This window comes from Littorina saxatilis, linkage group LG4 (assembly GCF_037325665.1).
Source record: "Littorina saxatilis isolate snail1 linkage group LG4, US_GU_Lsax_2.0, whole genome shotgun sequence".
Lineage (NCBI taxonomy): Eukaryota > Metazoa > Mollusca > Gastropoda > Littorinimorpha > Littorinidae > Littorina > Littorina saxatilis.
In genome coordinates, this window is record NC_090248.1 from 51,099,717 (window position 1) to 51,122,475 (window position 22,759).

A 22,759-nucleotide genomic window follows, 5' to 3' on the forward strand; every position below is an offset into this window, starting at 1 on the left:
TCTCTGTTTAAACAAAGAAATAAATGTTTTTTCACACTGTTGCAGTTCCACTTTTTACCTTGTGTTTTAGATACAATATCTAAGAACACACCAAAGTTATATTCAATACTTTACAACAGTCATGCTTCAAATCAATCTCGTAAAACACTGATGATTTAGATTAATGAATAAATTTATTGGTTGGTAATATTTCCGGATTCTTTAACAAACTATTTCTATTTTAGATCTAACGAATTTGCGTTCATAGTTAATTGTTCTTGCATTGACAGCTAGTTTAATGTCGAACTGGACTTATCTTAAATGGGCTGGTTAGTTACAAAGTCCGAATGTCCTGATGGAAGCCTGGATTCACATGATGACCGTAGCAGTGACGAACTTGATGAAGATTACTGGATGATGATGATAATTAGTAGACAAACTCCTTTTGCTCCTCGCTGGTGGATCACACTGGTGGCGTAGCTTGATTAGTTCACCCTTATCCCAGCGGATCCTAGACGCTCGAACCCCTGGATCAAAGGTAATACTTGTTATTAACAACGGTATCCTAGGATCAAGGTTAATTTTGATTTCTTGCCCTATCTTCATGTCGGGCAGTTCGCAGACAAACCAAGCATGGTTACTGAATAAAATACTAGATCTATATGCCGAACTAACTTGCAGCATGTACGTTTATGATTAACTTCATTAAACATTCTAAAACAAATATCATATGCGAATAGATGTGAGTGTATAATAGCTGTTCCTTCATTGATGGACGCTCGATATTACAACGACACCTTACCTCTTGATGCTCCTTTCCGGACACTACTCTACGAGTCTGTGCGGCTGCGGGTTACATCTCAGGCCTTGGGATGGTAGGTTAGGTGCCGGTGGCTTTTCATCGGTGGTTATACAGGATTCTTGTTCCCCACTTGTAGCCTCTCAGTACCCGGCAAATAGAGCGACCGTAATGGTTAGCGGTTCACGTTTCCTTCCTCCAATAACTGTTTTCATCCCACGATGCAACTCCATGAGTTACGTAAATTCGCATATTAATGACGCAGTAATGACGTTGATCCAACATGTAGATTCTCATACTAGTGACGTCATTACTTCGTCTCCAAGGTCTCGTAGACTCTTACCCTAATGGTGCAACAAAATATTTCAGTCTCGGCTAAACAAGAGTTGTTTGGAGTTGAGTCGTAACATAACCCCGGGGGGTGGACAAGCGAAATCTTATTTCGTTTCCGTTTATACGACTCAATATACAATACAATACAATACACAATATGCATATACAATTGTTTTCACTTTTTGGAGTAGATCCGCATGAGCCTGTCGCGGCCAGTTTGGCCTCACTACTCCAACGGGGTGGACAAATTTTCCTTCTGGACTCTGAAACTCAGTTGATGCGACTCAAATAGTCGGCACCTAGGTTGTCCTTTCCTGGGATGTAGTTGATTGTGAAGGAGTATGGTTGCAATTGTAGCGACCATCGTAACAGACGAGGGTTTGTTGGATTCCTCTGTAGGCATTTCAAGGGTTGGTGGTCTGTCTCCAACACAAAGTGTCGTCCGTACAGGTATCTTTCAAACTTCTGTACTCCCCAGACTGTTGCTAGACATTCCTTTTCCACAGTCGCGTATCGGGACTCAGCCCCGAGTAGCTTCTTCGACTGGTACGCTACGGGGTGTAGCTTCTCTCCATGTAGTTGCATCAGTACCGCACCGATTCCTCGGTCTGATGCGTCAGTGCGGAGAACGAAGTCCTTGCCAAAATCAGGCATTTTCAGGACTGGTTTCTCACTGACCATTCGTTTGAGTCTTGCGAAGCTCTTCTTTGCCTCGTCACTCCATTTGAGTTTGTCTGGCAAGCTCTTCTTTGTCATGTCGGTGAGCGGCACGACCACAGTCGAGTAGTTTTCCAGGTATTCTCGGTAAAACCCCGTGAGACCCAAAAATGCGCGTAGCTGTTTCTTTGTAGCTGGCTCTTTGGCGTTCACGATCTTCACGATTTTATCGTCTTCTGGCCACCTCTCTCCATGCCCGATTTCATGGCCAAGATACGGCAATTGGTCGAATCCGATGTAGCATTTCGACGGTTTTGCTGCAAGGTTGGCTTCTTTGAGCCGCTGAAGGACTGCCTTCAGGGCTTCCATGTGTTGCTCCCACGTCTCAGTGGCTATCAAGATGTCATCCATAAAATGGTACACATCGTCCCGGTTGAGGGGACCTAGCAACTTCCTCATCATCCTGTTGAAAATGCCAGTGGCGGTCTTCAACCCGAAGGGCATGTTCACCCATCGAAACTGGCCTCGTGACGTCACAAACGCGGTTTTGTCTCTGTCTTCCTCGACAATGGGTATTCCCCAGTAGCCACGCGTGAGATCTAGCTTGGAGAAGTACTTGGCTTTTCCTAAGCTTTGGAACAAATGTTGAACGTCGGTGATGGGTTCCCCATCGAACACCGTGACATCATTCAACCCACGGAGGTCCGCGCAAAAGCGGTACTTCCCTTCTTCTTTCTTTTTGACGAGAACAATGGGTGAATTGTAAGCTGAGTTGGCGGGTTCGATGACTCCTAGCTTCAACATCTCTTCGACTTCATTCTCCACCATCTTCACATACGCATGTGGAATGGGGCGTGGTCTTATATAGACCGGTTTCTTGTCTGTGACCTCGATTCGACACGTAGTCAGATTCGTGGTGAGTGGTACGTCGGTCAGATTATCTAGTCTGTCCGCGCAGATCTGTCTCGCTTCAGTTCGCTGTGACTGAGTGAGTTTCTCTGAAAAGTGCACGTGGTCTAAACCTTCTGTGCGCTTTGTCTCAAATGTTGGGATAGTCCTCTGACTGTCCAACCTGAAGATGTCGTCGTTAGTGGTTTCGTCCTCCTCTACCACTACTGAGACGATCACTTCTTCCTCTTCTTCTTCTACTACTGCAACCGGAATTGTTCCATCGGTGACAGGTTGCTCACGTTCGACGTAAGACTTGAGGAGGTTGACATGGAATACTTTTTCCTTCCTCCTTACTTGGACTTTGTAGTCGAAATCATTCAACTTCTCTAACACTTCAAATGGACCTTGCCAAGTGAGTTCCAGTTTGTTTGTTTTCAATGGCTTGAGAATCAGGACTTTCTCTCCTGGTTTTAGCGACCTTGATTTGGCTTTACGATCGTAATATTGAGCAGATCGCACTGAGGCTTTTTTCAGGTTCTCTCGAGCGAGCAAACAGGTCTCTTCGATCCTCTCACGAAGGTTCACTACATATTCCGCAGTGGTTTTGACCTCATCTGAGACGCTCTCATCTGTCCAAATCTGTCTCAAGAGTTGCATTGGTCCTCTGACAGTACGCCCGAACAACAGTTCGAATGGCGAGAAACCTAAACTCTCTTGAGGAGTCTCGCGGTATGCGAACAGTAATGCAGAGATGAACGTGTCCCATGCTTTGGGCTGTTCTATGCACATCTTTTTGAGCATGTTCTTTAACGTGCCATTCATTCTCTCGCACAAACCATTCCCAGCTGGATGAAATACCGCAGAGGTTTTCCTTTTGATGCGGAGGAGTTCAGTGACTTCCTGCATCAGAGTGCCTGTGAACTGGCTCCCGTTATCAGTCAATATTTCACTTGGGATACCGAGTCTAGTCCAAAAATCCCACAAAGCATCGGCTACTGTCTCGGCGTGAATGTCCTTCAACGCGACAGCTTCAGGGTAGCGGGTGGCAAAGTCAACCATGACGAGGATGTACCGTTTTTTGTTCTCGGACATAGGAAGAATAGGCCCGATGATATCGACTGCTACTCTTCTGAAAGCAGTCTCGAACACTGGCATCTTGCCCAATGGGACCTTCTTCGTAAGGTGTTTTGGCGCGGATCGCTGGCAAGCGTCACATGACAAGCAGTAGCGGCGGATCTCAACACCACAGCATGGCCACCAAAATTCGCGTCTAATCCTTTCGGCGGTACGACGCTGACCTTGGTGTCCTGCCATTGGATGATCATGGCCGAATGCGAGCACCTTACTACGGAACGATTTGGGAAGAATAACCTTCAAAGACTCCTCTCCTTTCCGATTGAACGTCGACTGGTACAAGATACCATTCTTTTCCACGACCCTCATGTGGCCTCTCTCTTCTCCGGTAGCAGCTTGTTTCCTGATGCTGTCTAACGAAGGATCTGTCTTCTGAGCCTCGCGTAAGTCCTTTGGAGTAAACATATCCGATGTTGGCTCCCGGCTACTTGGCTTACTCGCAGATTTGTCTCTATCATTGTCCAATTTGGACTGTGCTCTGGTATCTACGGCCCCAGCGACTGTCTCAGTGCTGTCGTGATACCAGGCAGGTTCTCTGACAGGGAAAATCGGTGTTTTCCTCCTGTCGTTCTGAGTTCCATGGAACTCCCCTATGAGCACCGGCATTATGGGATCCGCCATGACCACGACTTCTGTCTCTCCGCAGAAGAAGGGCGAATCCACATGAATGATCGCGGTCTCGCAGTACCGGACTTTACTTTTGTCCGCTAACGTGGTCCTCTTTCTCTGACCAGTCATTTTGTCGGCCGGCACAAGATGTGCGGCCACCACAATCGAGCTACAGCCCGAGTCTCTCAGGGCGGTCACTCGTTTGCCGTTGACTTTGACGTCAACTAGATCCGAAAACTTTTTTGTGGTGCAGTCTCGACACAATTTATCTAACGGGGATTTTCTTCCCTGTGTTTCGCGTCGGACATCTTCAACCGTCACAGCTCCGGCGGTGTTGCCTTTTTTCCGTAAGGGACAATCGCTCGAACGGTGTAGACCTACGCGACAATAGAAGCATAGTCCTGCTTCTCGGAGTTTTTCGCGTTCCGCCGGTGCCAAAGAAGATCTTTTACCTTGTTGAGGTGATGGTTTATGATCCTTCTCAAAACGTTTCGTTCCGTCCTGAGGAGTTCGCGTTGGTGTCGGTCTCAATTTATTTTGGCTTCTGTTCAGCTCATAATCGGACGCGAGTTTTCCCATCTCCTTGGCATTGATCGGGTTCCGGTCTTTGACATGCACGGCGAGATCGGAAGGCATTGACTGCAAGGACTGCTCTCGCAGGATCAAATCGGTTAATCCTTTGACAGTTTTCTCGCACGGATCAAGCTCGATCCACTTGGTTAGGTACCGATCGAGTCTAGTGATGTGTTCTTTGTAAGTTTCCGCGGGATTACGTCTAGTATTGCGGAATTTCATGCGATATTGCTCAGCGGTGAGCTGGAATCCTTCAAATAACGCGCTCTTCACCTTTTCATAGTCGTCAACATCCTCATCGTCCATTTTGGACACGATGGTACGGGCCTTACCTTTCAAGAAGTATATCAGCCGGGAGGCTTTCTTTGATTCGTCCAAATTCATATCTCTGGCATAGTGTTCAAACTGTTTGAGCCAGGATTCAACGTCATCCTTGTCATCAAGGTAAGGGATTTTGGGAATGAAACGGGGATCATGGTCATGTGAGGATTGGGAAGGATGAGCTGCGTTTTCATTCGTGTTCATCTGAACCTCGCTCTGAATGCGCAGCTCTTCTATCCTAAAGAGTCTGTCTCTCTCATTCTCTTTGAATTGGCGCTCATCTTTACGCTCTTGAGCTTCTCGTTCTTTATCCCTCTCCCCTTGGACGAATGACTGTAGTTCCTTTCCCTCCAAACCCAACTCTTTCCCCATGGTGATCAATTCCTTGATCGAACTGACGCTGGGACTCGATGGAACGGTCTGCTCGACCTGTCTGTTCACAGGCTGAGCGGCGTGGCCGTCATCACCTAGATCGGTGATATCAATCAGATTTGCTCCTTCTGTATATTCTGGGTCTATGCCCACGGTTGACGAGAATCTGGTGTAGTGCTGATGATGTCTGGTATCAGCCATTTTATGTAATCCCTCAAAATACAAAACTTTGGTACATCCACTCTTGGTGGTACTCTAATATGGAAGACTCTTACCCGCAGGTATTGTTCAACCTTTCAACACTGGTACAAACAATGTTACACGCGCACGTGATTTTTCCTACACCTGTCCTTCGTCTCTATCTTGAACCGAAACGACTAACTAGGACTTAGCGGTGTGTCGCTGAGTAAGTTGCCTTACAAAGCCTTATGTGATGACGACCTTCAGTCTGTCAACACACCCACAGAAGTTTTCCCCACTATTAACTATCAACCCGCGGGTTATAGATAACTAATAATGTGAAGCACAACTTAAATAAGCAACACGTTTTAAATGTTACTCCGACTAGAGTTATAATTTAATCTGAACTTAAACTAAGGTCCTAGTACTATCGAGCGTCCATCCTGGTTGGAATTATAACACACTCACCGTTTTGATCAGAACTTGAGAGTATAATTCGAACCGACAGTTCGTTAGTAAACTGCCAATTTCCCGTGAAGTTGTCGAACATCAATTCTATGTCTTACCTTATGACTATGATACTGTTCGACGAACTAGATGGAAATCCTTCCACGAATTAATTTAGCAAAAACGCTGTTCGTGAACAACAGCGATCGCGAAGATTCTTTGGGCAGAATGTACCCAAATCAAACACGGAGTTATTTAAAATTTCTTCTTACAGAAATAATTTAAATATTCTACTTACCAATACCACCGTCTGGTCTGTATATGAGTGAATCCGACATGAAGCAGGAAATGATTTTGAATTTTGAAGAAAGAAATGAAGAAAGATTTTCCAGAAAATATTCTAAATTCCGTCGCTTCACGGATAAATTGACTAACTAATTTATGGGGTAAACCAGTTGTCAATGCAAGTTTTTCTTAGGTACGAACACGAGTTCAGTATAGATCTCCGGACAGAGCCCCCATTGTTGCAGTTCCACTTTTTACCTTGTGTTTTAGATACAATATCTAAGAACACACCAAAGTTATATTCAATACTTTACAACAGTCATGCTTCAAATCAATCTCGTAAAACACTGATGATTTAGATTAATGAATAAATTTATTGGTTGGTAATATTTCCGGATTCTTTAACAAACTATTTCTATTTTAGATCTAACGAATTTGCGTTCATAGTTAATTGTTCTTGCATTGACAGCTAGTTTAATGTCGAACTGGACTTATCTTAAATGGGCTGGTTAGTTACAAAGTCCGAATGTCCTGATGGAAGCCTGGATTCACATGATGACCGTAGCAGTGACGAACTTGATGAAGATTACTGGATGATGATGATAATTAGTAGACAAACTCCTTTTGCTCCTCGCTGGTGGATCACACTGGTGGCGTAGCTTGATTAGTTCACCCTTATCCCAGCGGATCCTAGACGCTCGAACCCCTGGATCAAAGGTAATACTTGTTATTAACAACGGTATCCTAGGATCAAGGTTAATTTTGATTTCTTGCCCTATCTTCATGTCGGGCAGTTCGCAGACAAACCAAGCATGGTTACTGAATAAAATACTAGATCTATATGCCGAACTAACTTGCAGCATGTACGTTTATGATTAACTTCATTAAACATTCTAAAACAAATATCATATGCGAATAGATGTGAGTGTATAATAGCTGTTCCTTCGTTGATGGACGCTCGATATTACAACGACACCTTACCTCTTGATGCTCCTTTCCGGACACTACTCTACGAGTCTGTGCGGCTGCGGGTTACATCTCAGGCCTTGGGATGGTAGGTTAGGTGCCGGTGGCTTTTCATCGGTGGTTATACAGGATTCTTGTTCCCCACTTGTAGCCTCTCAGTACCCGGCAAATAGAGCGACCGTAATGGTTAGCGGTTCACGTTTCCTTCCTCCAATAACTGTTTTCATCCCACGATGCAACTCCATGAGTTACGTAAATTCGCATATTAATGACGCAGTAATGACGTTGATCCAACATGTAGATTCTCATACTAGTGACGTCATTACTTCGTCTCCAAGGTCTCGTAGACTCTTACCCTAATGGTGCAACAAAATATTTCAGTCTCGGCTAAACAAGAGTTGTTTGGAGTTGAGTCGTAACACACACCCCACCCCTTGTTGCAACCAAACATATCCAAACCCCGTGCTAAACAATGTATTCTTTACATGTGTTGCCCAGCATGTTTTACCTCGCTCGTCCAAGTTTTTTAACATTAAGTATGCCTGTCTGGGAATTCTGGATATATCTAGTGTCAACAGCTTCAACCAATATTTTATGCACCTTACTGCACTGTTGATGTACAAAGGGTAGCGTCCCAGTTCTCCATACACAAACTTGTTGGATACTTTAAGAGGAACACTTAAGAACCTTTTGCATGCAAATGTGTGAACCTTTTCTATATTATCTAATCTTTGGAGACCCCACATTTCAGAAGAGTACATTAATATGGATTGCAAAAGAGAGAGAGAGAGTGTGTGTGTGTGTGTGTGTGTGTGTGTGTGTGTGTGTGTGTGTGTGTGTGTGTGTGTGAGTGTGTGTGTGCGCGCATATGGTTGTATGTGTGTGTGCGTGTATGTGTGTGCGGAGAGAGAGAGAGAGAGAGAGAGAGAGAGAGAGAGAGAGAGTGTTCGTGTGTGTATGAGTGCGCGCGTGTGTGTGTGTGTGAGAGAGAGAGAGAGAGAGAGAGAGAGAGAGAGAGAATGTTCGTGTGTGTATGAGTGCGCGTGTGTGTGTGAGAGAGAGAGAGAGAGAGAGAGAGAGAGAGAGAGAGAGAGAGAGAGAGAGAGAGAGAGAGAGAGAGAGAGAATGTTCGTGTGTGTATGAGTGCGTGTGTGTGTGTGAGAGAGAGAGAGAGAGACAGACAGACAGACAGACAGACAGAGACACAGACAGAGACACAGACAGACAGACAGAGACACAGACAGACAGACAGAGACATAGTCCCACGGTGGGAGAGAAAAAGGAATGAAATGACCGGAAGGGTTGGGGATCGGAGCAGCCGGAGGTTGGGGATCAGACATGTGCATGCGTTCCGAATACGACATTTGGACCCAATAACTTCGCAGCCAGATACTGATAGACAAGGTTTGCCACGCTCGAAATGCACACAGCACAGCTTCTGAGATCAATTCCTCACCACACGACGTGAAAGTATACTTTTAGCCTCACGAAGGAGACAGTACTGACGTGAAAACATCATGACTGTCAACTCAGTATAAAATACGCGTTGGCTCTCTAACAAAACACCAATGATCAAGCACTTACGTGTGTAAACTGACAAGAACTCCAACAGTGCCAGTCTGAGAATAGGGCGAACAATGGACAGAAGAAGAAAAAGAACACCACCACCACAACAACAACACGGCATCTGTATCAAAACGTGATATTACAAAATGGAACATCAACGCAACACAATCACTGGAGCAAGATGGGGTGGGGGGGGGGGGGATGGGATTACACTAAAGTCATCCCCCGTTGAACCGAGGCACCAACACAGATTACGGAGTTGTCAGCTGTCGCCGACGGCAATCGAAACTTGGTCTTTATCCGTCATATTTGCACAAAGACCAAATATTGACCATCTTTTCTTTTCTATTCTTTGCATCCGAGGCGTCGCCGACTCATCTGCAGCGTTTTGCTGCCGCGGCACCATCAGTGGCAACCAAAGACCGCACAATTCTTCTCTACTTGACTGCTTCCACACACCGCCGTAACTCCAATTTCACATTGATTCATCAATCTGTTAGAGCACTTTCAAATCATTCGCCCGTGACCATGACATTTGGATGTATTCTTTGAAAATATGAGTGAGAAAGAAGCCAAGTTGTGATGAGAGTTTTGTCCCAATGCCTGCGTTGCTTCTTAGCTTCTTATAATGTCAACTTAGAACAATGACTTAACCGTATGGATTTTCCGTTTTCTCCGAACTTCTGTCAACTGAAAATAGTCTCTGTCTGTCTGTCTGTGTCTGTCTGTCTGTCTCTGTCTATCTCTCTCTCTCTCTCAGTAGTTCAAACAGAGGGATAGGCGGAAGTTGACGTGGTGGTCAATAGAGCTTTATCATCAGGTCAATTAGGCCCACTTGCAGCCCTAGAGCAAATGGAAAATGACTCACAGCCAGGATGCAGGGATTCGAATGGGCTTCCCAACGCTGAAATAAGTGATTTCGGGTATGAATCTAATCCGGCTGCGAGTGTCTCTGCACACACGATCAACTGGACTGACATTCAGTCTGACTTGTTTTGTATTGGTGGAACATACCTCCGGTAGGTTACACACGAAGGAACCACATTTCTAGGTTTGCAGAACCACCATTCCACATCAAAGGCATGCCCTAGGAGTAAACTGACCTCCTGTCGGTTAAAGACCCACTCCCTCTCTGCGTGAAAATAAAATTGTTCAGCTCAATATCTCCGGTCTGGCCGGGTTTTTACGTGGGATAAGACCATCCGTCCTCCTGTGGCGAGTATACTTTTTTGGAAGAATTTATTTTCTTAAATTAAAGTTTTCCGGACGGACGGACGGACGGACGGACGGACGACTCGGGTGAGTACATAGACTCACTTTTGCTTCGCATGTGAGTCAAAAAGCAACTGATGTATTTACAATATTAATTCATGACTACATTCCCATTAAGGACAGGGAGCGACATCTAGGCTGTTGATATTTGTTATTCGACCAAGTGGAGGGATTTTGTTCTCATTAAAAAGCATGGCCAAATACATAGAGGCAGAGTTTAGGCAAAGTTAGTTTACTCTTCGGGGCAATTAATGCCATGCCATTGTGTAATCAATGCCTTACCCCTTCGCCGTGACCGACTTTTCAAGCAAGAACAACCCTGTATTATCACTCGCAAAGTCCATAGTCGAACAACGCCTTTGGTCATTGTAATCCATAACCATTTGTGATATTAACGGCATGTCCGATTTCTCAAGGGGTGTTGATCACTTCTTCGTTTTTGGTTCGGTTATAAAGCCACCGGTCGACCTATGGGCGAAATTGCCCTCCTGCGTCATTTATAAAACAGAACTGTGCGTGTGTGTGTGTGTGTGTGTGTGTGTGCGTGTGTGTGTGGCGTGCGTGCGTGCGTGCATGCCTGCTTGCGTGTGTGTGTGCATGCGTGTGTTTGCACACTGTAGTAATAGCACCGCAGATACTGACTGTTCCTGCACGTGATACCGAAAGCCCTATTCCGTGTTCTCCCATGACACGTGCTCATTAGCTAGTGTAGGCCGCGACATTTCTGCCAGGCCTCATTAAAACCAGTACACGTCATTCATTTTTCCTCGGGCCTCCTCGGACCAGACGCACTGATCACACAAATTCAGTCAAGACAGAAAAACAAGAAATACTCGCAAGAAGAAGAAACAGAAGAAGTTGAACCCGGTAAGGTTCATGAGAAGTGTAGGTTGGGGTAAACAAAAAAATGAAGTAAAGAGGGGGAGGGGGGGGGTGAGGGTAATTCCGAGGGACGGCTGGACTAGTCCTTGACAAAACCTTGAAAGAACAATGAAATCTGGCTTGCCCGCTCAATCTGAGAAAGTCTTGGACGCCGGAAAGCGGTTGTTACCACGAACCACGGTGAATCAAGAAGAGCAAAACTTGTTGAACGCAAACAACACTCAATTCAACCCCTAATTACATTACTCAATAACCCTCCACCTGACAGTTTGTTTTTAATTCTTTCAACGCTAGTATTTTAAGACAAATTCCACGCATTGACGTTTAATAGGTAAGATAAGATAAGATAACTGAAATGTCTATATTCGATTCATATTACACAAACATGGACATTTCTCTTTTATAAATAGAACTGCTAAAGAATGCGACTCTGCTCGAAAAGGTCAGTTCTTAGACCCAGTACTCAATCAACGACTTACAAGTATTCTGGACAGTCTTCGCGTTTACGAAAAGAAGGGCAGGAAAGACTTGAACTGACTGCTGAAGAAAACTCACACACAAAGGCCAGTGACCTACGAGCTACTCGGAATATCAAAGGACATCGATCTAGTAAACCGATCAAATGCCCCGCATAAGTACTACATATAACCCAACACGATAGGGATATTTAAATACAATAACACCAGCTGCCGTGAGGATAATCAGCGGATCAGTGAAATGCACTACTGAGGAGGAAAAAATAAATTGCACACGAACACCGCAGCCGGTGATTCAACACTATAGTACTACGTACCCTTCTTGCTGAAAATGTGCTCTGCTGGAAGCGACACCGCGGTCTATTTTGGGGCCCTGTGCCATTCATGACTGGGTTTGTTAGCTTGAAGGGGGAAACAAATCGTGTAAAGCGAAATCAACACATTTAGTCAAGCTGTGGGCTCTGCAGAATAAAAATGAACGCAATGCATTTTAAAAAAAAAATTTTTTTACCAAAACTAGCAAATCAGTCAAAGGCTGGCCGAAATCCTGAAGCCAAGAAAGCGCTGACACATTGTTTTGGAAAGACAAGCCAAATGAACCTAATTTGCATAAACAAACATTCTGAAATATTGAGCTTAATTTGTTTTCAATCAAGAAAGGGCCAGGCAAACCTTACCACTGACGCATACCACTCTCTCTCTCTCTCTCGCACACACACACACACACACACACACACACACACACACAGCGGAGAAGACAATAACGCACAAGTGAGAACAAAGAGGGGAGGGAGGGAGAAACCGAACAGGCCAGTCAGCGTAATGATGACGCGAACACGAAAACACACACACACACACACACACACACACACACAGCGGAAAAGACAATAACGCACAAGTGAGGACAAAGAGGGGAGGGGGAAAACCGAACAGGCCAGTCAGCGTAATGATGACGCGAACACTGACAAAGAAACACGCGGGAGTTGAAAGAAACAGGATCAATTTCATGCTGCTTCCATCACATTCACAACAGGCTGATCATGTGTTGGATAACGACCGATCAGCGGTAATAACTGTGAAAGCGCCGGAAATGCGAGGAGAGTTTTCATTATCAACCTCAGTTATAGAAATCGCCTGCCTAGTCTCAGGGGGAACTGATGTTCGTCTGTCTGTTTGTCCTGAGTGTCTGTCTGCCTGAGCTCGTGCATTTGTGTGTCTGTGTGCCAGCGTGTGTGATCGAAAATCAGACAGACAGACAGGGCGACGATGCTCGAGTGAAAGAACCAGGTTACTGTCCATGTTACTGTTTGTCTGTCTGAGTGCTTGCGGTATATATTATACTGCACGTGCGCCCATACGCGTCAGATAAAATCGACAGATGGGGAAAGGAGAGAAGAAAACAAGTCGCGTAAGGCGAAAATACAACATTTAGTCAAGTAGCTGTCGAACTCACAGAATGAAACTGAACGCAATGCACCGCAGCAAGACCGTATACTCGTAGCCTCGTCAGTCCACCGCTCATGGCAAAGGCAGTGAAGTTGACAAGAAGAGCGGGGTAGTAGTTGCGCTGAGAAGGATAGCACGCTTTTCTGTACCTCTCTTCGTTTTAACTTTCTGAGCGTGTTTTTAATCCACACATATCATATCTATATATTTTTGGAATCAGGAACCGACAAGGAATAAGATGAAAGTGTTTTTAGATTGATTTCGAAAATTTAATTTTGATCATAATTTTTATATTTTTAATTTTCAGAGCTTGTTTTTGATCCAAATATAACATATGTATATATGTTTTTGGACTCAGAAAATGATGGAAAATAAGATGAACGTAAATTTGGATCGTTTTATGAAAAAAATTTTTTTTTTACAATTTTCAGATTTTTAATGACCAAAGTCATTAATTAATTGTTAAGCCACCAAGCTGAAATGCAATACCGAAGTCCGGGCTTCGCCGGAGATTACTTGACCAAAATTTCAACAAATTTGGTTGAAAAATGAGAGCGTGACAGTGCCGCCTCAACTTTCACGAAAAGCCGGATATGACGTCATCAAAGACATTTATCAAAAAAATGAAAAACATGTCTGAGGATATCATACCCAGAAACTCTCATGTCAAATTTCATAAAGATCGGTCCAGTAGTTTAGTCTGAATCGCTCTACACACACACACACAGACAGACAGACACACACACACACACACGCACATACACCACGACCCTCGTTTCGATTCCCCCCTCGATGTTAAAATATTTAGTCAAAACTTGACTAAATATAAAAAGTGTTCTTTCTCAGTGACGGCGACTGGAGCATGGTTCAAGACAAATAAGAGGAAATTTCCGATTTTGCACCACTGCTAATCTGTATTGATGTGGGTTTTTTTAATTCACTGAAAAAAAAGACAGCACCCACTGTGAATACTAAACACATCTGATCACCATACAGACCGCGGCACAGGCGCCAATCTAAAACACAAACGTTAATCCCTACAAGACGATAACCCTGTACAACAACAACTTGTCCCAGTTTACAGTCTCTTTAGTCTGCCACACCACAGCCTCTCCCACAAAAGGCAGCCCAACAACAATGTCGGCGTCCGCCGTCAACAGGCCAAACACTGGACGACCTATACTACTCCATTAAGCACCCCTAGCTTCTTAATGTAAGTTTTTCTCGGTGCTGTCAATAAGATTGCAATTGGTCAACGCCCACATCGTGTGTTTGACCTGGATAGTACAGTATGACCAAAACAATTCCCACGACAGTGGAACCCGGGCCCTGCAAAGACCTCCAAAACTGAATCTGTGTGAAAAATGAATGATGAGGTCTTAAAAGAAAGGAGTCTTAAACTGGGGGTAAATTAACACATGTTCCATGGCCCCACGAGACCGACGGATGCCGACGACGATGAACCGCAGAAAATGTGAAAAATCAAGGTCTTAAAAAAGGAGGAAGTCTTAATTTGGGGGGTCTAAACAGAGGGAATTCACTGTACCATCAGAGTTATTTCAGTAGCTTTCTTTGTTCTTCACTGTTTTCAACGACTGATTTGAATCAGTTTGAGAGAGAGACAGAGACATAGACAGAGAGAGAGAGAGAGGGGGGGCAGACAGACAAACAGACAGACAGACAGACAGAGAGAGAGACAGACAGACAAGTCAGTCAGAAGTCTGAAGACAGAATGTGTATTCGCGGAAACACACGGTTCATAGCGAAAGGTTGTTGTGGGGTTGGGATGCCGAAGTACAAACGGCTTTCTGAAAACCGAAGCAATCACAATCGCGGCGATAAGTTCTCGCTACTGAAAGTCCGATAGCGAGTCTGTGAACACAGGCACAGTACAGGTCACGTGTAAGGAATTTCCGTTGTTTGGACATACGTCTGGACATACGTCTGTAATCAGTTAACCGTACATCTGTAAACAACTGTTAACCGCAATGCAGTTCGAAAGATCAGCCAAGATAGACAGACAGACAGACAGAGGGGCAGGCGGATAAGAGAAAGATAGAGACAAGAAGGGCAAAGCCCATACGACTCACATGCTTGACCTTGACCTTTACATGACCTTGACCTTCAGGGTCAAGGTCAAATAACTAAACCTAGCAATGACATCATACACTAAGAACTGCTTTACACATTTTTCCTACCAAAATACATGTGACCTTGACCCAAGGTCAAGGTCATCCAAGGTCATGCAACACAAAGCTGTTAATTCAAGACATAGGAAGTACAATGGTGCTTATTGGCTCTTTCTACCATGAGATATGGTCACTTTTAGTGGTTCACTACCTTATTTTGGTCACATTTCATAAGGGTCAAAGTGACCTTGACCATATGTGACCAAATGTGTCTCATGATAAAAGCATAACATGTGCCACACATAATTTTTCAGTTTGAAACAGTTATCTTCCATAGTTCAGGGTCAAGGTCACTTCAAAATATGTATACAATCCAACTTTGAAGAGCTCCTGTGACCTTGACCTTGAAGCAAGGTAAACCAAACTGGTATCAAAAGATGGGGCTTACTTTGCCCTATATATCATATATAGGTGAGGTATTCAATCTCAAAAACTTCAGAGAAAATGGGAAAAATGGGAAAAATAGCTGTTTTTTAGACAACATTTATGGCCCCTGCGACCTTGACCTTGAAGCAAGGTCAAGATGCTATGTATGTTTTTTGGGGCCTTGTCATCATACACCATCTTGCCAAATTTGGTACTGATTGACTGAATAGTGTCCAAGAAATATCCAACGTTAAAGTTTTCCGGACGGACGGACGGACGGACGGACTGACGACTCGGGTGAGTACATAGACTCACTTTTGCTTCGCATGTGAGTCAAAAATGGATGATGTGAACGTCAAAACCAGCAGACTATGAAAGGCAAACGATTCAAAAAAGAATCACAAGGGTCAAAAGTGGACAAACAAATGTATAAGAACTACGCACAAGCACAGATCAACCCGATAAATGGTACTTACTGGATGGTGGTCCGTAGAACTTGACCATGAACTCGTTCAACCCTCCCATGATAGTCACCTCATGTTTGCTTTCAATGCTGACAAGGGGTCAAGGAACACAAAACTCGTCCACAGAACATGCAAAAATAAGTATCATGCTATAAAAACAGGCTGGCAGAGATAGTCAAACACAGAAACACACACACACAAACACCCGCCTAAACAAGACAGCCAGCCATGTTGATAGAACAGAAAAAACAGGCGAAGCCATCAAGGCTCACGTAATAAATCGACAAACAGTAACACAAACTCAATCACACACACACACACACACACACACACACACACACACACACACACACACACACACACACACACACACACACACACACACACACACACACAGTGCACAGAAAGAGCATAGGTGAAACTGTGCAAGAAAGCGAGACACTAGATCTAGATCTGTCTGTCTGCATGTAGCCTACTTACAAGGACACGACTGCCAACTAGTCTCGGCGCGCTCAAAATAATAATGACCGAGACTGTCAGTACTTCCTTCGCGTGACGTCTAACCCTCTTACGTCATAATGTGACGTCAATGTAATGTGACGTCTTCAAATGTTAGAGTTTCTACCACAGACATACACACGCACAGACGCACGCACGCACGCACGCACAGACAGACAAAGTTACGATCGCATAGGCTACACTTACGTGAGCCAAAAACAGGCTCCTCACCAAATCTAAAATCCAAATTTACACTGAACATGGCTTTTCTCTTGGCAAAGCTAGTACAGACACTCCAATCCGCCAATCCATCAAATTACACGCGAAGGTCACCATGCCTGTATGTCAGTTTCAATTACCACAACATCTATGGCACATTCAGAGCTGGACCAATACAGGACTGTCAAAAATAAATAAATAAAATAAATGGAGAAAAAACCCAGTTGAAAACCATGAATTTTGATGTAAATAAACACACAAACAAACAACGAAAAACACACCACATAATCCACTTAAAAAAGCATATATTATATATCCATTTAAATATGAATTTCACGTGACAAAACAGAATTGTTATCACTTTCAAAATACATGTATAACAAACACAACAAGAAGGGCAAAGCCCATACGACTCACATGCTTGACCTCGACCTTTAGGGTAACTAAACCTAGCAATGACATCATACACTAAGAACTGCTTTACACATTTTTCCTACCAAAATACATGTGACCTTGACCCAAGGTCAAGGTCATCCAAGGTCATGCAACACAAAGCTGTTAATTCAAGACATAGGAAGTACAATGGTGCTTATTGGCTCTTTCTACCATGAGATATGGTCACTTTTAGTGGTTCACTACCTTATTTTGGTCACATTTCATAAGGGTCAAAGTGACCTTGACCTTGATCATATGTGACCAAATGTGTCTCATGATGAAAGCATAACATGTGCCCCACATAATTTTTCAGTTTGAAACAGTTATCTTCCATAGTTCAGGGTCAAGGTCACTTCAAAATATGTATACAATCCAACTTTGAAGAGCTCCTGTGACCTTGACCTTGAAGCAAGGTAAACCAAACTGGTATCAAAAGATGGGGCTTACTTTGCCCTATATATCATATATAGGTGAGGTATTGAATCTCAAAAACTTCAGAGAAAATGGGAAAAATGTGAAAAATAGCTGTTTTTTAGGCAACATTTATGGCCCCTGCGACCTTGACCTTGAAGCAAGGTCAAGATGCTATGTATGTTTTTTGGGGCCTTGTCATCATACACCATCTTGCCAAATTTGGTACTGATAGACTGAATAGTGTCCAAGAAATATCCAACGTTAAAGTTTTCCGGACGGACGGATGGACGGACGGACGTCCCTCGGGTGAGTACATAGACTCACTTTTGCTTCGCATGTGAGTCAAAAATGCACAAGCCAGAAAAGAGATCGAGAGTGGTGTTACTCACTTACTGTTAAAGTTTTTGCGTGGATTATCAATCACTCAGTCAATACATAAATAACAGCTACATCACAGTAATGTCGAGGGATAGGCTCTAAATGGGGGTGTGGGGGTGGTTCGGAAGTGGAGTGAGGTAGAACCACAGGCACATGAATAAGCAGAATACACCACTTCAAATCACTATGAAAACAAGTTACTTATTTCACCCTGGCCAGACAAAATATACTTGTGTTGTACTGGTCAATATGTAAGTCTTGTTACAGAAAAAAACCACTTTAATATATAGTGTGGAGCTTGGCCAATCATTCCCTTCTGCTGCCCTAAAACAGAGACCAAATTTAGTTAAACAGAGACAAACTTTTGACCCATATCAAGAGACTGTGCTCCATCTAAATTATCTGAACAGACTCTATCTGAACAGACTCTTTTACTTCAGCAGTGCAAATGTATCTATAGTAATAGACCTACTGAGACTCTACCACACGTATCACTGGGATTATTGAGATATAAAATATACAACAGGTGTTTCTCTGGTTTCATTCTGAGCCCAATGGGATGAAGCCACAGCAGGTAAGCAAAAACAAATACAGTGAAACCCCCCTCTGGAGACCCCCCAATTTAAGACTCCCTCCCTTTATATATATACAGTAAAACCTGTCTCTAAAGGACACCCTTGGGGTATGGTAATGGTGTCCCTATTAGACAGGTGTCCTTTCTTCACAGGTGGAGGGGCCGGGGCAATATTTTACAAAGAGCACATAAAATGTACAAGACACTTTTTTGTCAATCCTGGAGTATGTATTTATTTTTCAACACAAAACACAAGGTAAAAACTTAAATAAAATAAACTTAAATTTTCATGTACGTAGTGTCCGTTTGTGACAGTGTTTACACTTCCTACGGTCCGAAAAATCGTGTCCGCGTCCGTAAGTGGCAGGTGTCCGCCCGTTAAAGGTTAGTTATTGTTGAAATCGTGTTCGTTCCATGATAAACTGTCCGTATGTAGCAGGTGGCCGTTACAACAAGGGTCCACTAGACTCAGGTTTTACTGTACCTTGATTACTCAGATTCTCAGTTCATAACATCTGTAAATGTTATGTACCCCCATTTTAAGACTGTCTCTGTCTTCTCCGAAATCATAAAAGGGGGGTTCCACTGTAGTTATAGGGAGACTTGCCACTGACACAATCCATCTCTCTCCCCCCCCCCCCCCACTCCCCTACAAGAAAAGTGCATAACCATTGGCACAACCTACACACACGCCCTATTCTAACAGGAACAACACTCAGCGCCTACTTAGCCAGTATTGATGAACTCTTTTTCTGGTCGTTTAGCGTTCACATAGTTACAGCAAAAGTTTCTGAAGGAAAAGTTTTTCAAAATATTTCCAAGCCCGAAGACCTAGTAACTTTCGCCCATGAAACACATGTTAACTACCACTGTCACACACACGTGTGCATATACAGCCGTACCTGCCCTGGAGACCACCTGTCCATTAAAGACCACCCCAAAGGATCCCAGACGTTTTTTACTATATAAATCACCTGTCTAAAGAGACCACCTGTCTAAGGAGACCACTTTTGCTCAGTCCCTTGGGTTGTCTTTTTAGACAGGTTCGACTGTAGCAACACCAAAAGAGGCAGAATGTTTTAAAAAACATTACATTTTCCTGCGCCTATGATCTTTTTTGCTCAGTCCCTTGGGTGGTCTTTTTAGACAGGTTCGACTGTAGCTACACCAAAAGAGGCAGAATGTTTTTAAATAAACATTACACTTTTCTGCGCCTATGATCTGTGTGCCACCGTGTGAGTACAACCTGCGAGAGCCTCTCGCACAAAGGCAGGGTAACAGCACTGAGAGGGTAGCGAGTGCCTCAGCACTGGAGCGACCAATATCGTGTTTACAAAGTGCACTAGCAAAAACACACACAGTCGGTCAAACCAGGGAAACTATTAAAACGACCATACACAAAAGCAGATTCAGAAACATTCAGTGTCTCTCTGTATGCTTGTGTCATACACGTAAAGTGTCCGTGTGTTATCTGTGTATGCCGTGTCACTGTGTGTATTCAACATCATGTCAATGGCATACACACTTGACTCAATAAAAAGGTTTAAACCCTCAAACACATGTATAGGGGCGGGCGAGTCTAAGCTCCATTGTGTTACACAACCATTTTCGTCTTGACCACAGAACAAAGAACGCCTGTGAGAGGAAATCAATGAAGTGGGTATTTCCTTGACAACAAAACATGTCTAGCTGGTGGTACACACACACACTGTCTAGAGTTTCAAACCCACTGAGCAAGCACACACACACACACACACACACACACACACACACACACACACACACACACACACACACAATGTTTTCAGCATTTAGCTTCCTATATCTTCTTTTCTTCTTCCTCAGTCACCTGAAACTTGTGCTGTTGTGACAAATGCTAACTCAGTCAATATATACTGTCTAATACATACATACAGATTTCTTCTTAACTTCTCGATTATCCTTTCAGGTTTCTAATGTTTGCCAATTCACTAAACATAGTCATCATAATAGGGTAAACACAGGATTTGGTAGCAAGTAAAGGAACAATTAAGACAAAATTAGTGGTAACAGCTATAGTGAAGCAGTGCGCAGGATTTAACTATAACAACAGATTTTGTGACTGCATGAGGCCCAAAATGAATAATGTCATCATGACAATTAACTTAGCTCTGGTCAAACAGGTTTTCACTTATCTCTGAGTCATTAACACCATTCCAAATGTTCAACTTAGGCCTTTGATCAGGCTTCACATCTCTGGCGGATCACAACTCCACTTTCAAAGTTGCATTTCATTTCCTGCAGCACATGTCAAGCCTCAAAATCAGCATGGGGTTTTGCATGGGGTTTTAAACAATCTCAAGGGATGCGCCTAAAATTAAATTTCCCGTATGTTTCCTTCTTATTTTCATATGGCAATCAACACCAATGAATGTACTTCACATTTAATGGAACCCCCCTTTTAATTTCAACAAGAAGGGCAAAGCCCATACGACTCACATGCTTGACCTTTACATGACCTTGACCTTCAGCTAAACCTAGCAATGACATCATACACTAAGAACTGCTTTACACATTTTTCCTACCAAAATACATGTGACCTTGACCCAAGGTCAAGGTCATCCAAGGTCATGCAACACAAAGCTGTTAATTCAAGACATAGGAAGTACAATGGTGCTTATTGGCTCTTTCTACCATGATCGAGATATGGTCACTTTTAGTGGTTCACTACCTTATTTTGGTCACATTTCATAAGGGTCAAAGTGACCTTGACCTTGATCATATGTGACCAAATGTGTCTCATGATGAAAGCATAACATGTGCCCCACATAATTTTAAAGTTTGAAACAGTTATCTTCCATAGTTCAGGGTCAAGGTCACTTCAAAATATGTATACAATCCAACTTTGAAGAGCTCCTGTGACCTTGACCTTGAAGCAAGGTAAACCAAACTGGTATCAAAAGATGGGGCTTACTTTGCCCTATATATCATATATAGGTGAGGTATTAAATCTCAAAAACTTCAGAGAAAATGGGAAAAATGGGAAAAATAGCTGTTTTTTAGACAACATTTATGGCCCCTGCGACCTTGACCTTGAAGCAAGGTCAAGATGCTATGTATGCTTTTTGGGGCCTTGTCATCATACACCATCTTGCCAAATTTGGTACTGATAGACTGAATAGTGTCCAAGAAATATCCAACGTTAAAGTTTTCCGGACGGACGCCAGGACGGACGACTCGGGTGAGTACATAGACTCACTTTTGCTTCGCATGTGAGTCAAAAATCTGAAGACAAAAATCCGGTCTTAAAAAGAAGCAGTCTTAAAATGGGGGTAAATTTACAGAGGTTATGAACAGAAAATTGGAGAAAACAGGGTCTTAAATGGGAGGGAGTCTTCAATCAGGGGGTTTGAACAGGGGGTTCCACTGTACCACCATCAAAGCTGAAACTCCTATTCACATCCCCCACAGACACTATGGAAAGCCGTTTGGCTCATAACCATTACACGTGTAAAAAATTATTAGTACACGTGTAATAAATAATTAATACACGTGTAATTAATGATTGGTACACGTGTAATGAAAATGTCATACACGTGTACGAAATGATTAAATACACGCGTAATAAACATTTCTTACACGTGCATGAAATATTTATTACACGTGTATTTAATCATTTCTTACACGTGTATGAAATATTTATTACACGTGTATTTAATCATGATGCTATTCCATAGCATAAGAAAAAAAGATAAATTACACGTGCAATAAGAAATAAATACACGTGTATTAATTATTTATTACACGTGTATTTATGATTTATTACACGTGTATTGGTTATGAGCCAAACGGCTTTCCATAAGACACAGCCACATCACTCCTGTACTTGTCACAGCTAAAAATTCACATGATACATGTATAAGCAGCTTGAGGCAGCTACAGATCCTTTCCTTTGGGGCTGGTCATCAACTTTTTTATGACTGTCACTGCCTCGACTGTTTCGAATTTACCCTTGAAAAGTAATGACCTCGCACAAAAAGTGTTATTAGTTAACA

At 43.2% G+C, this 22,759-nt stretch overlaps 1 protein-coding gene across 1 annotated transcript in view; it reads right to left on the bottom strand.

Moving 5' to 3' along the window:
* Positions 1 to 22,759, bottom strand: part of LOC138965028 (ubiquitin-conjugating enzyme E2 H) — a 52,061-nt gene that overhangs the window by 26,632 nt on the left and 2,670 nt on the right. The window contains exon 2 of the mRNA XM_070337150.1: positions 16,220 to 16,296. Coding sequence (XP_070193251.1) covers positions 16,220 to 16,296 — 77 coding nt within the window. The remainder of the gene's footprint in view (positions 1 to 16,219; positions 16,297 to 22,759) is intronic.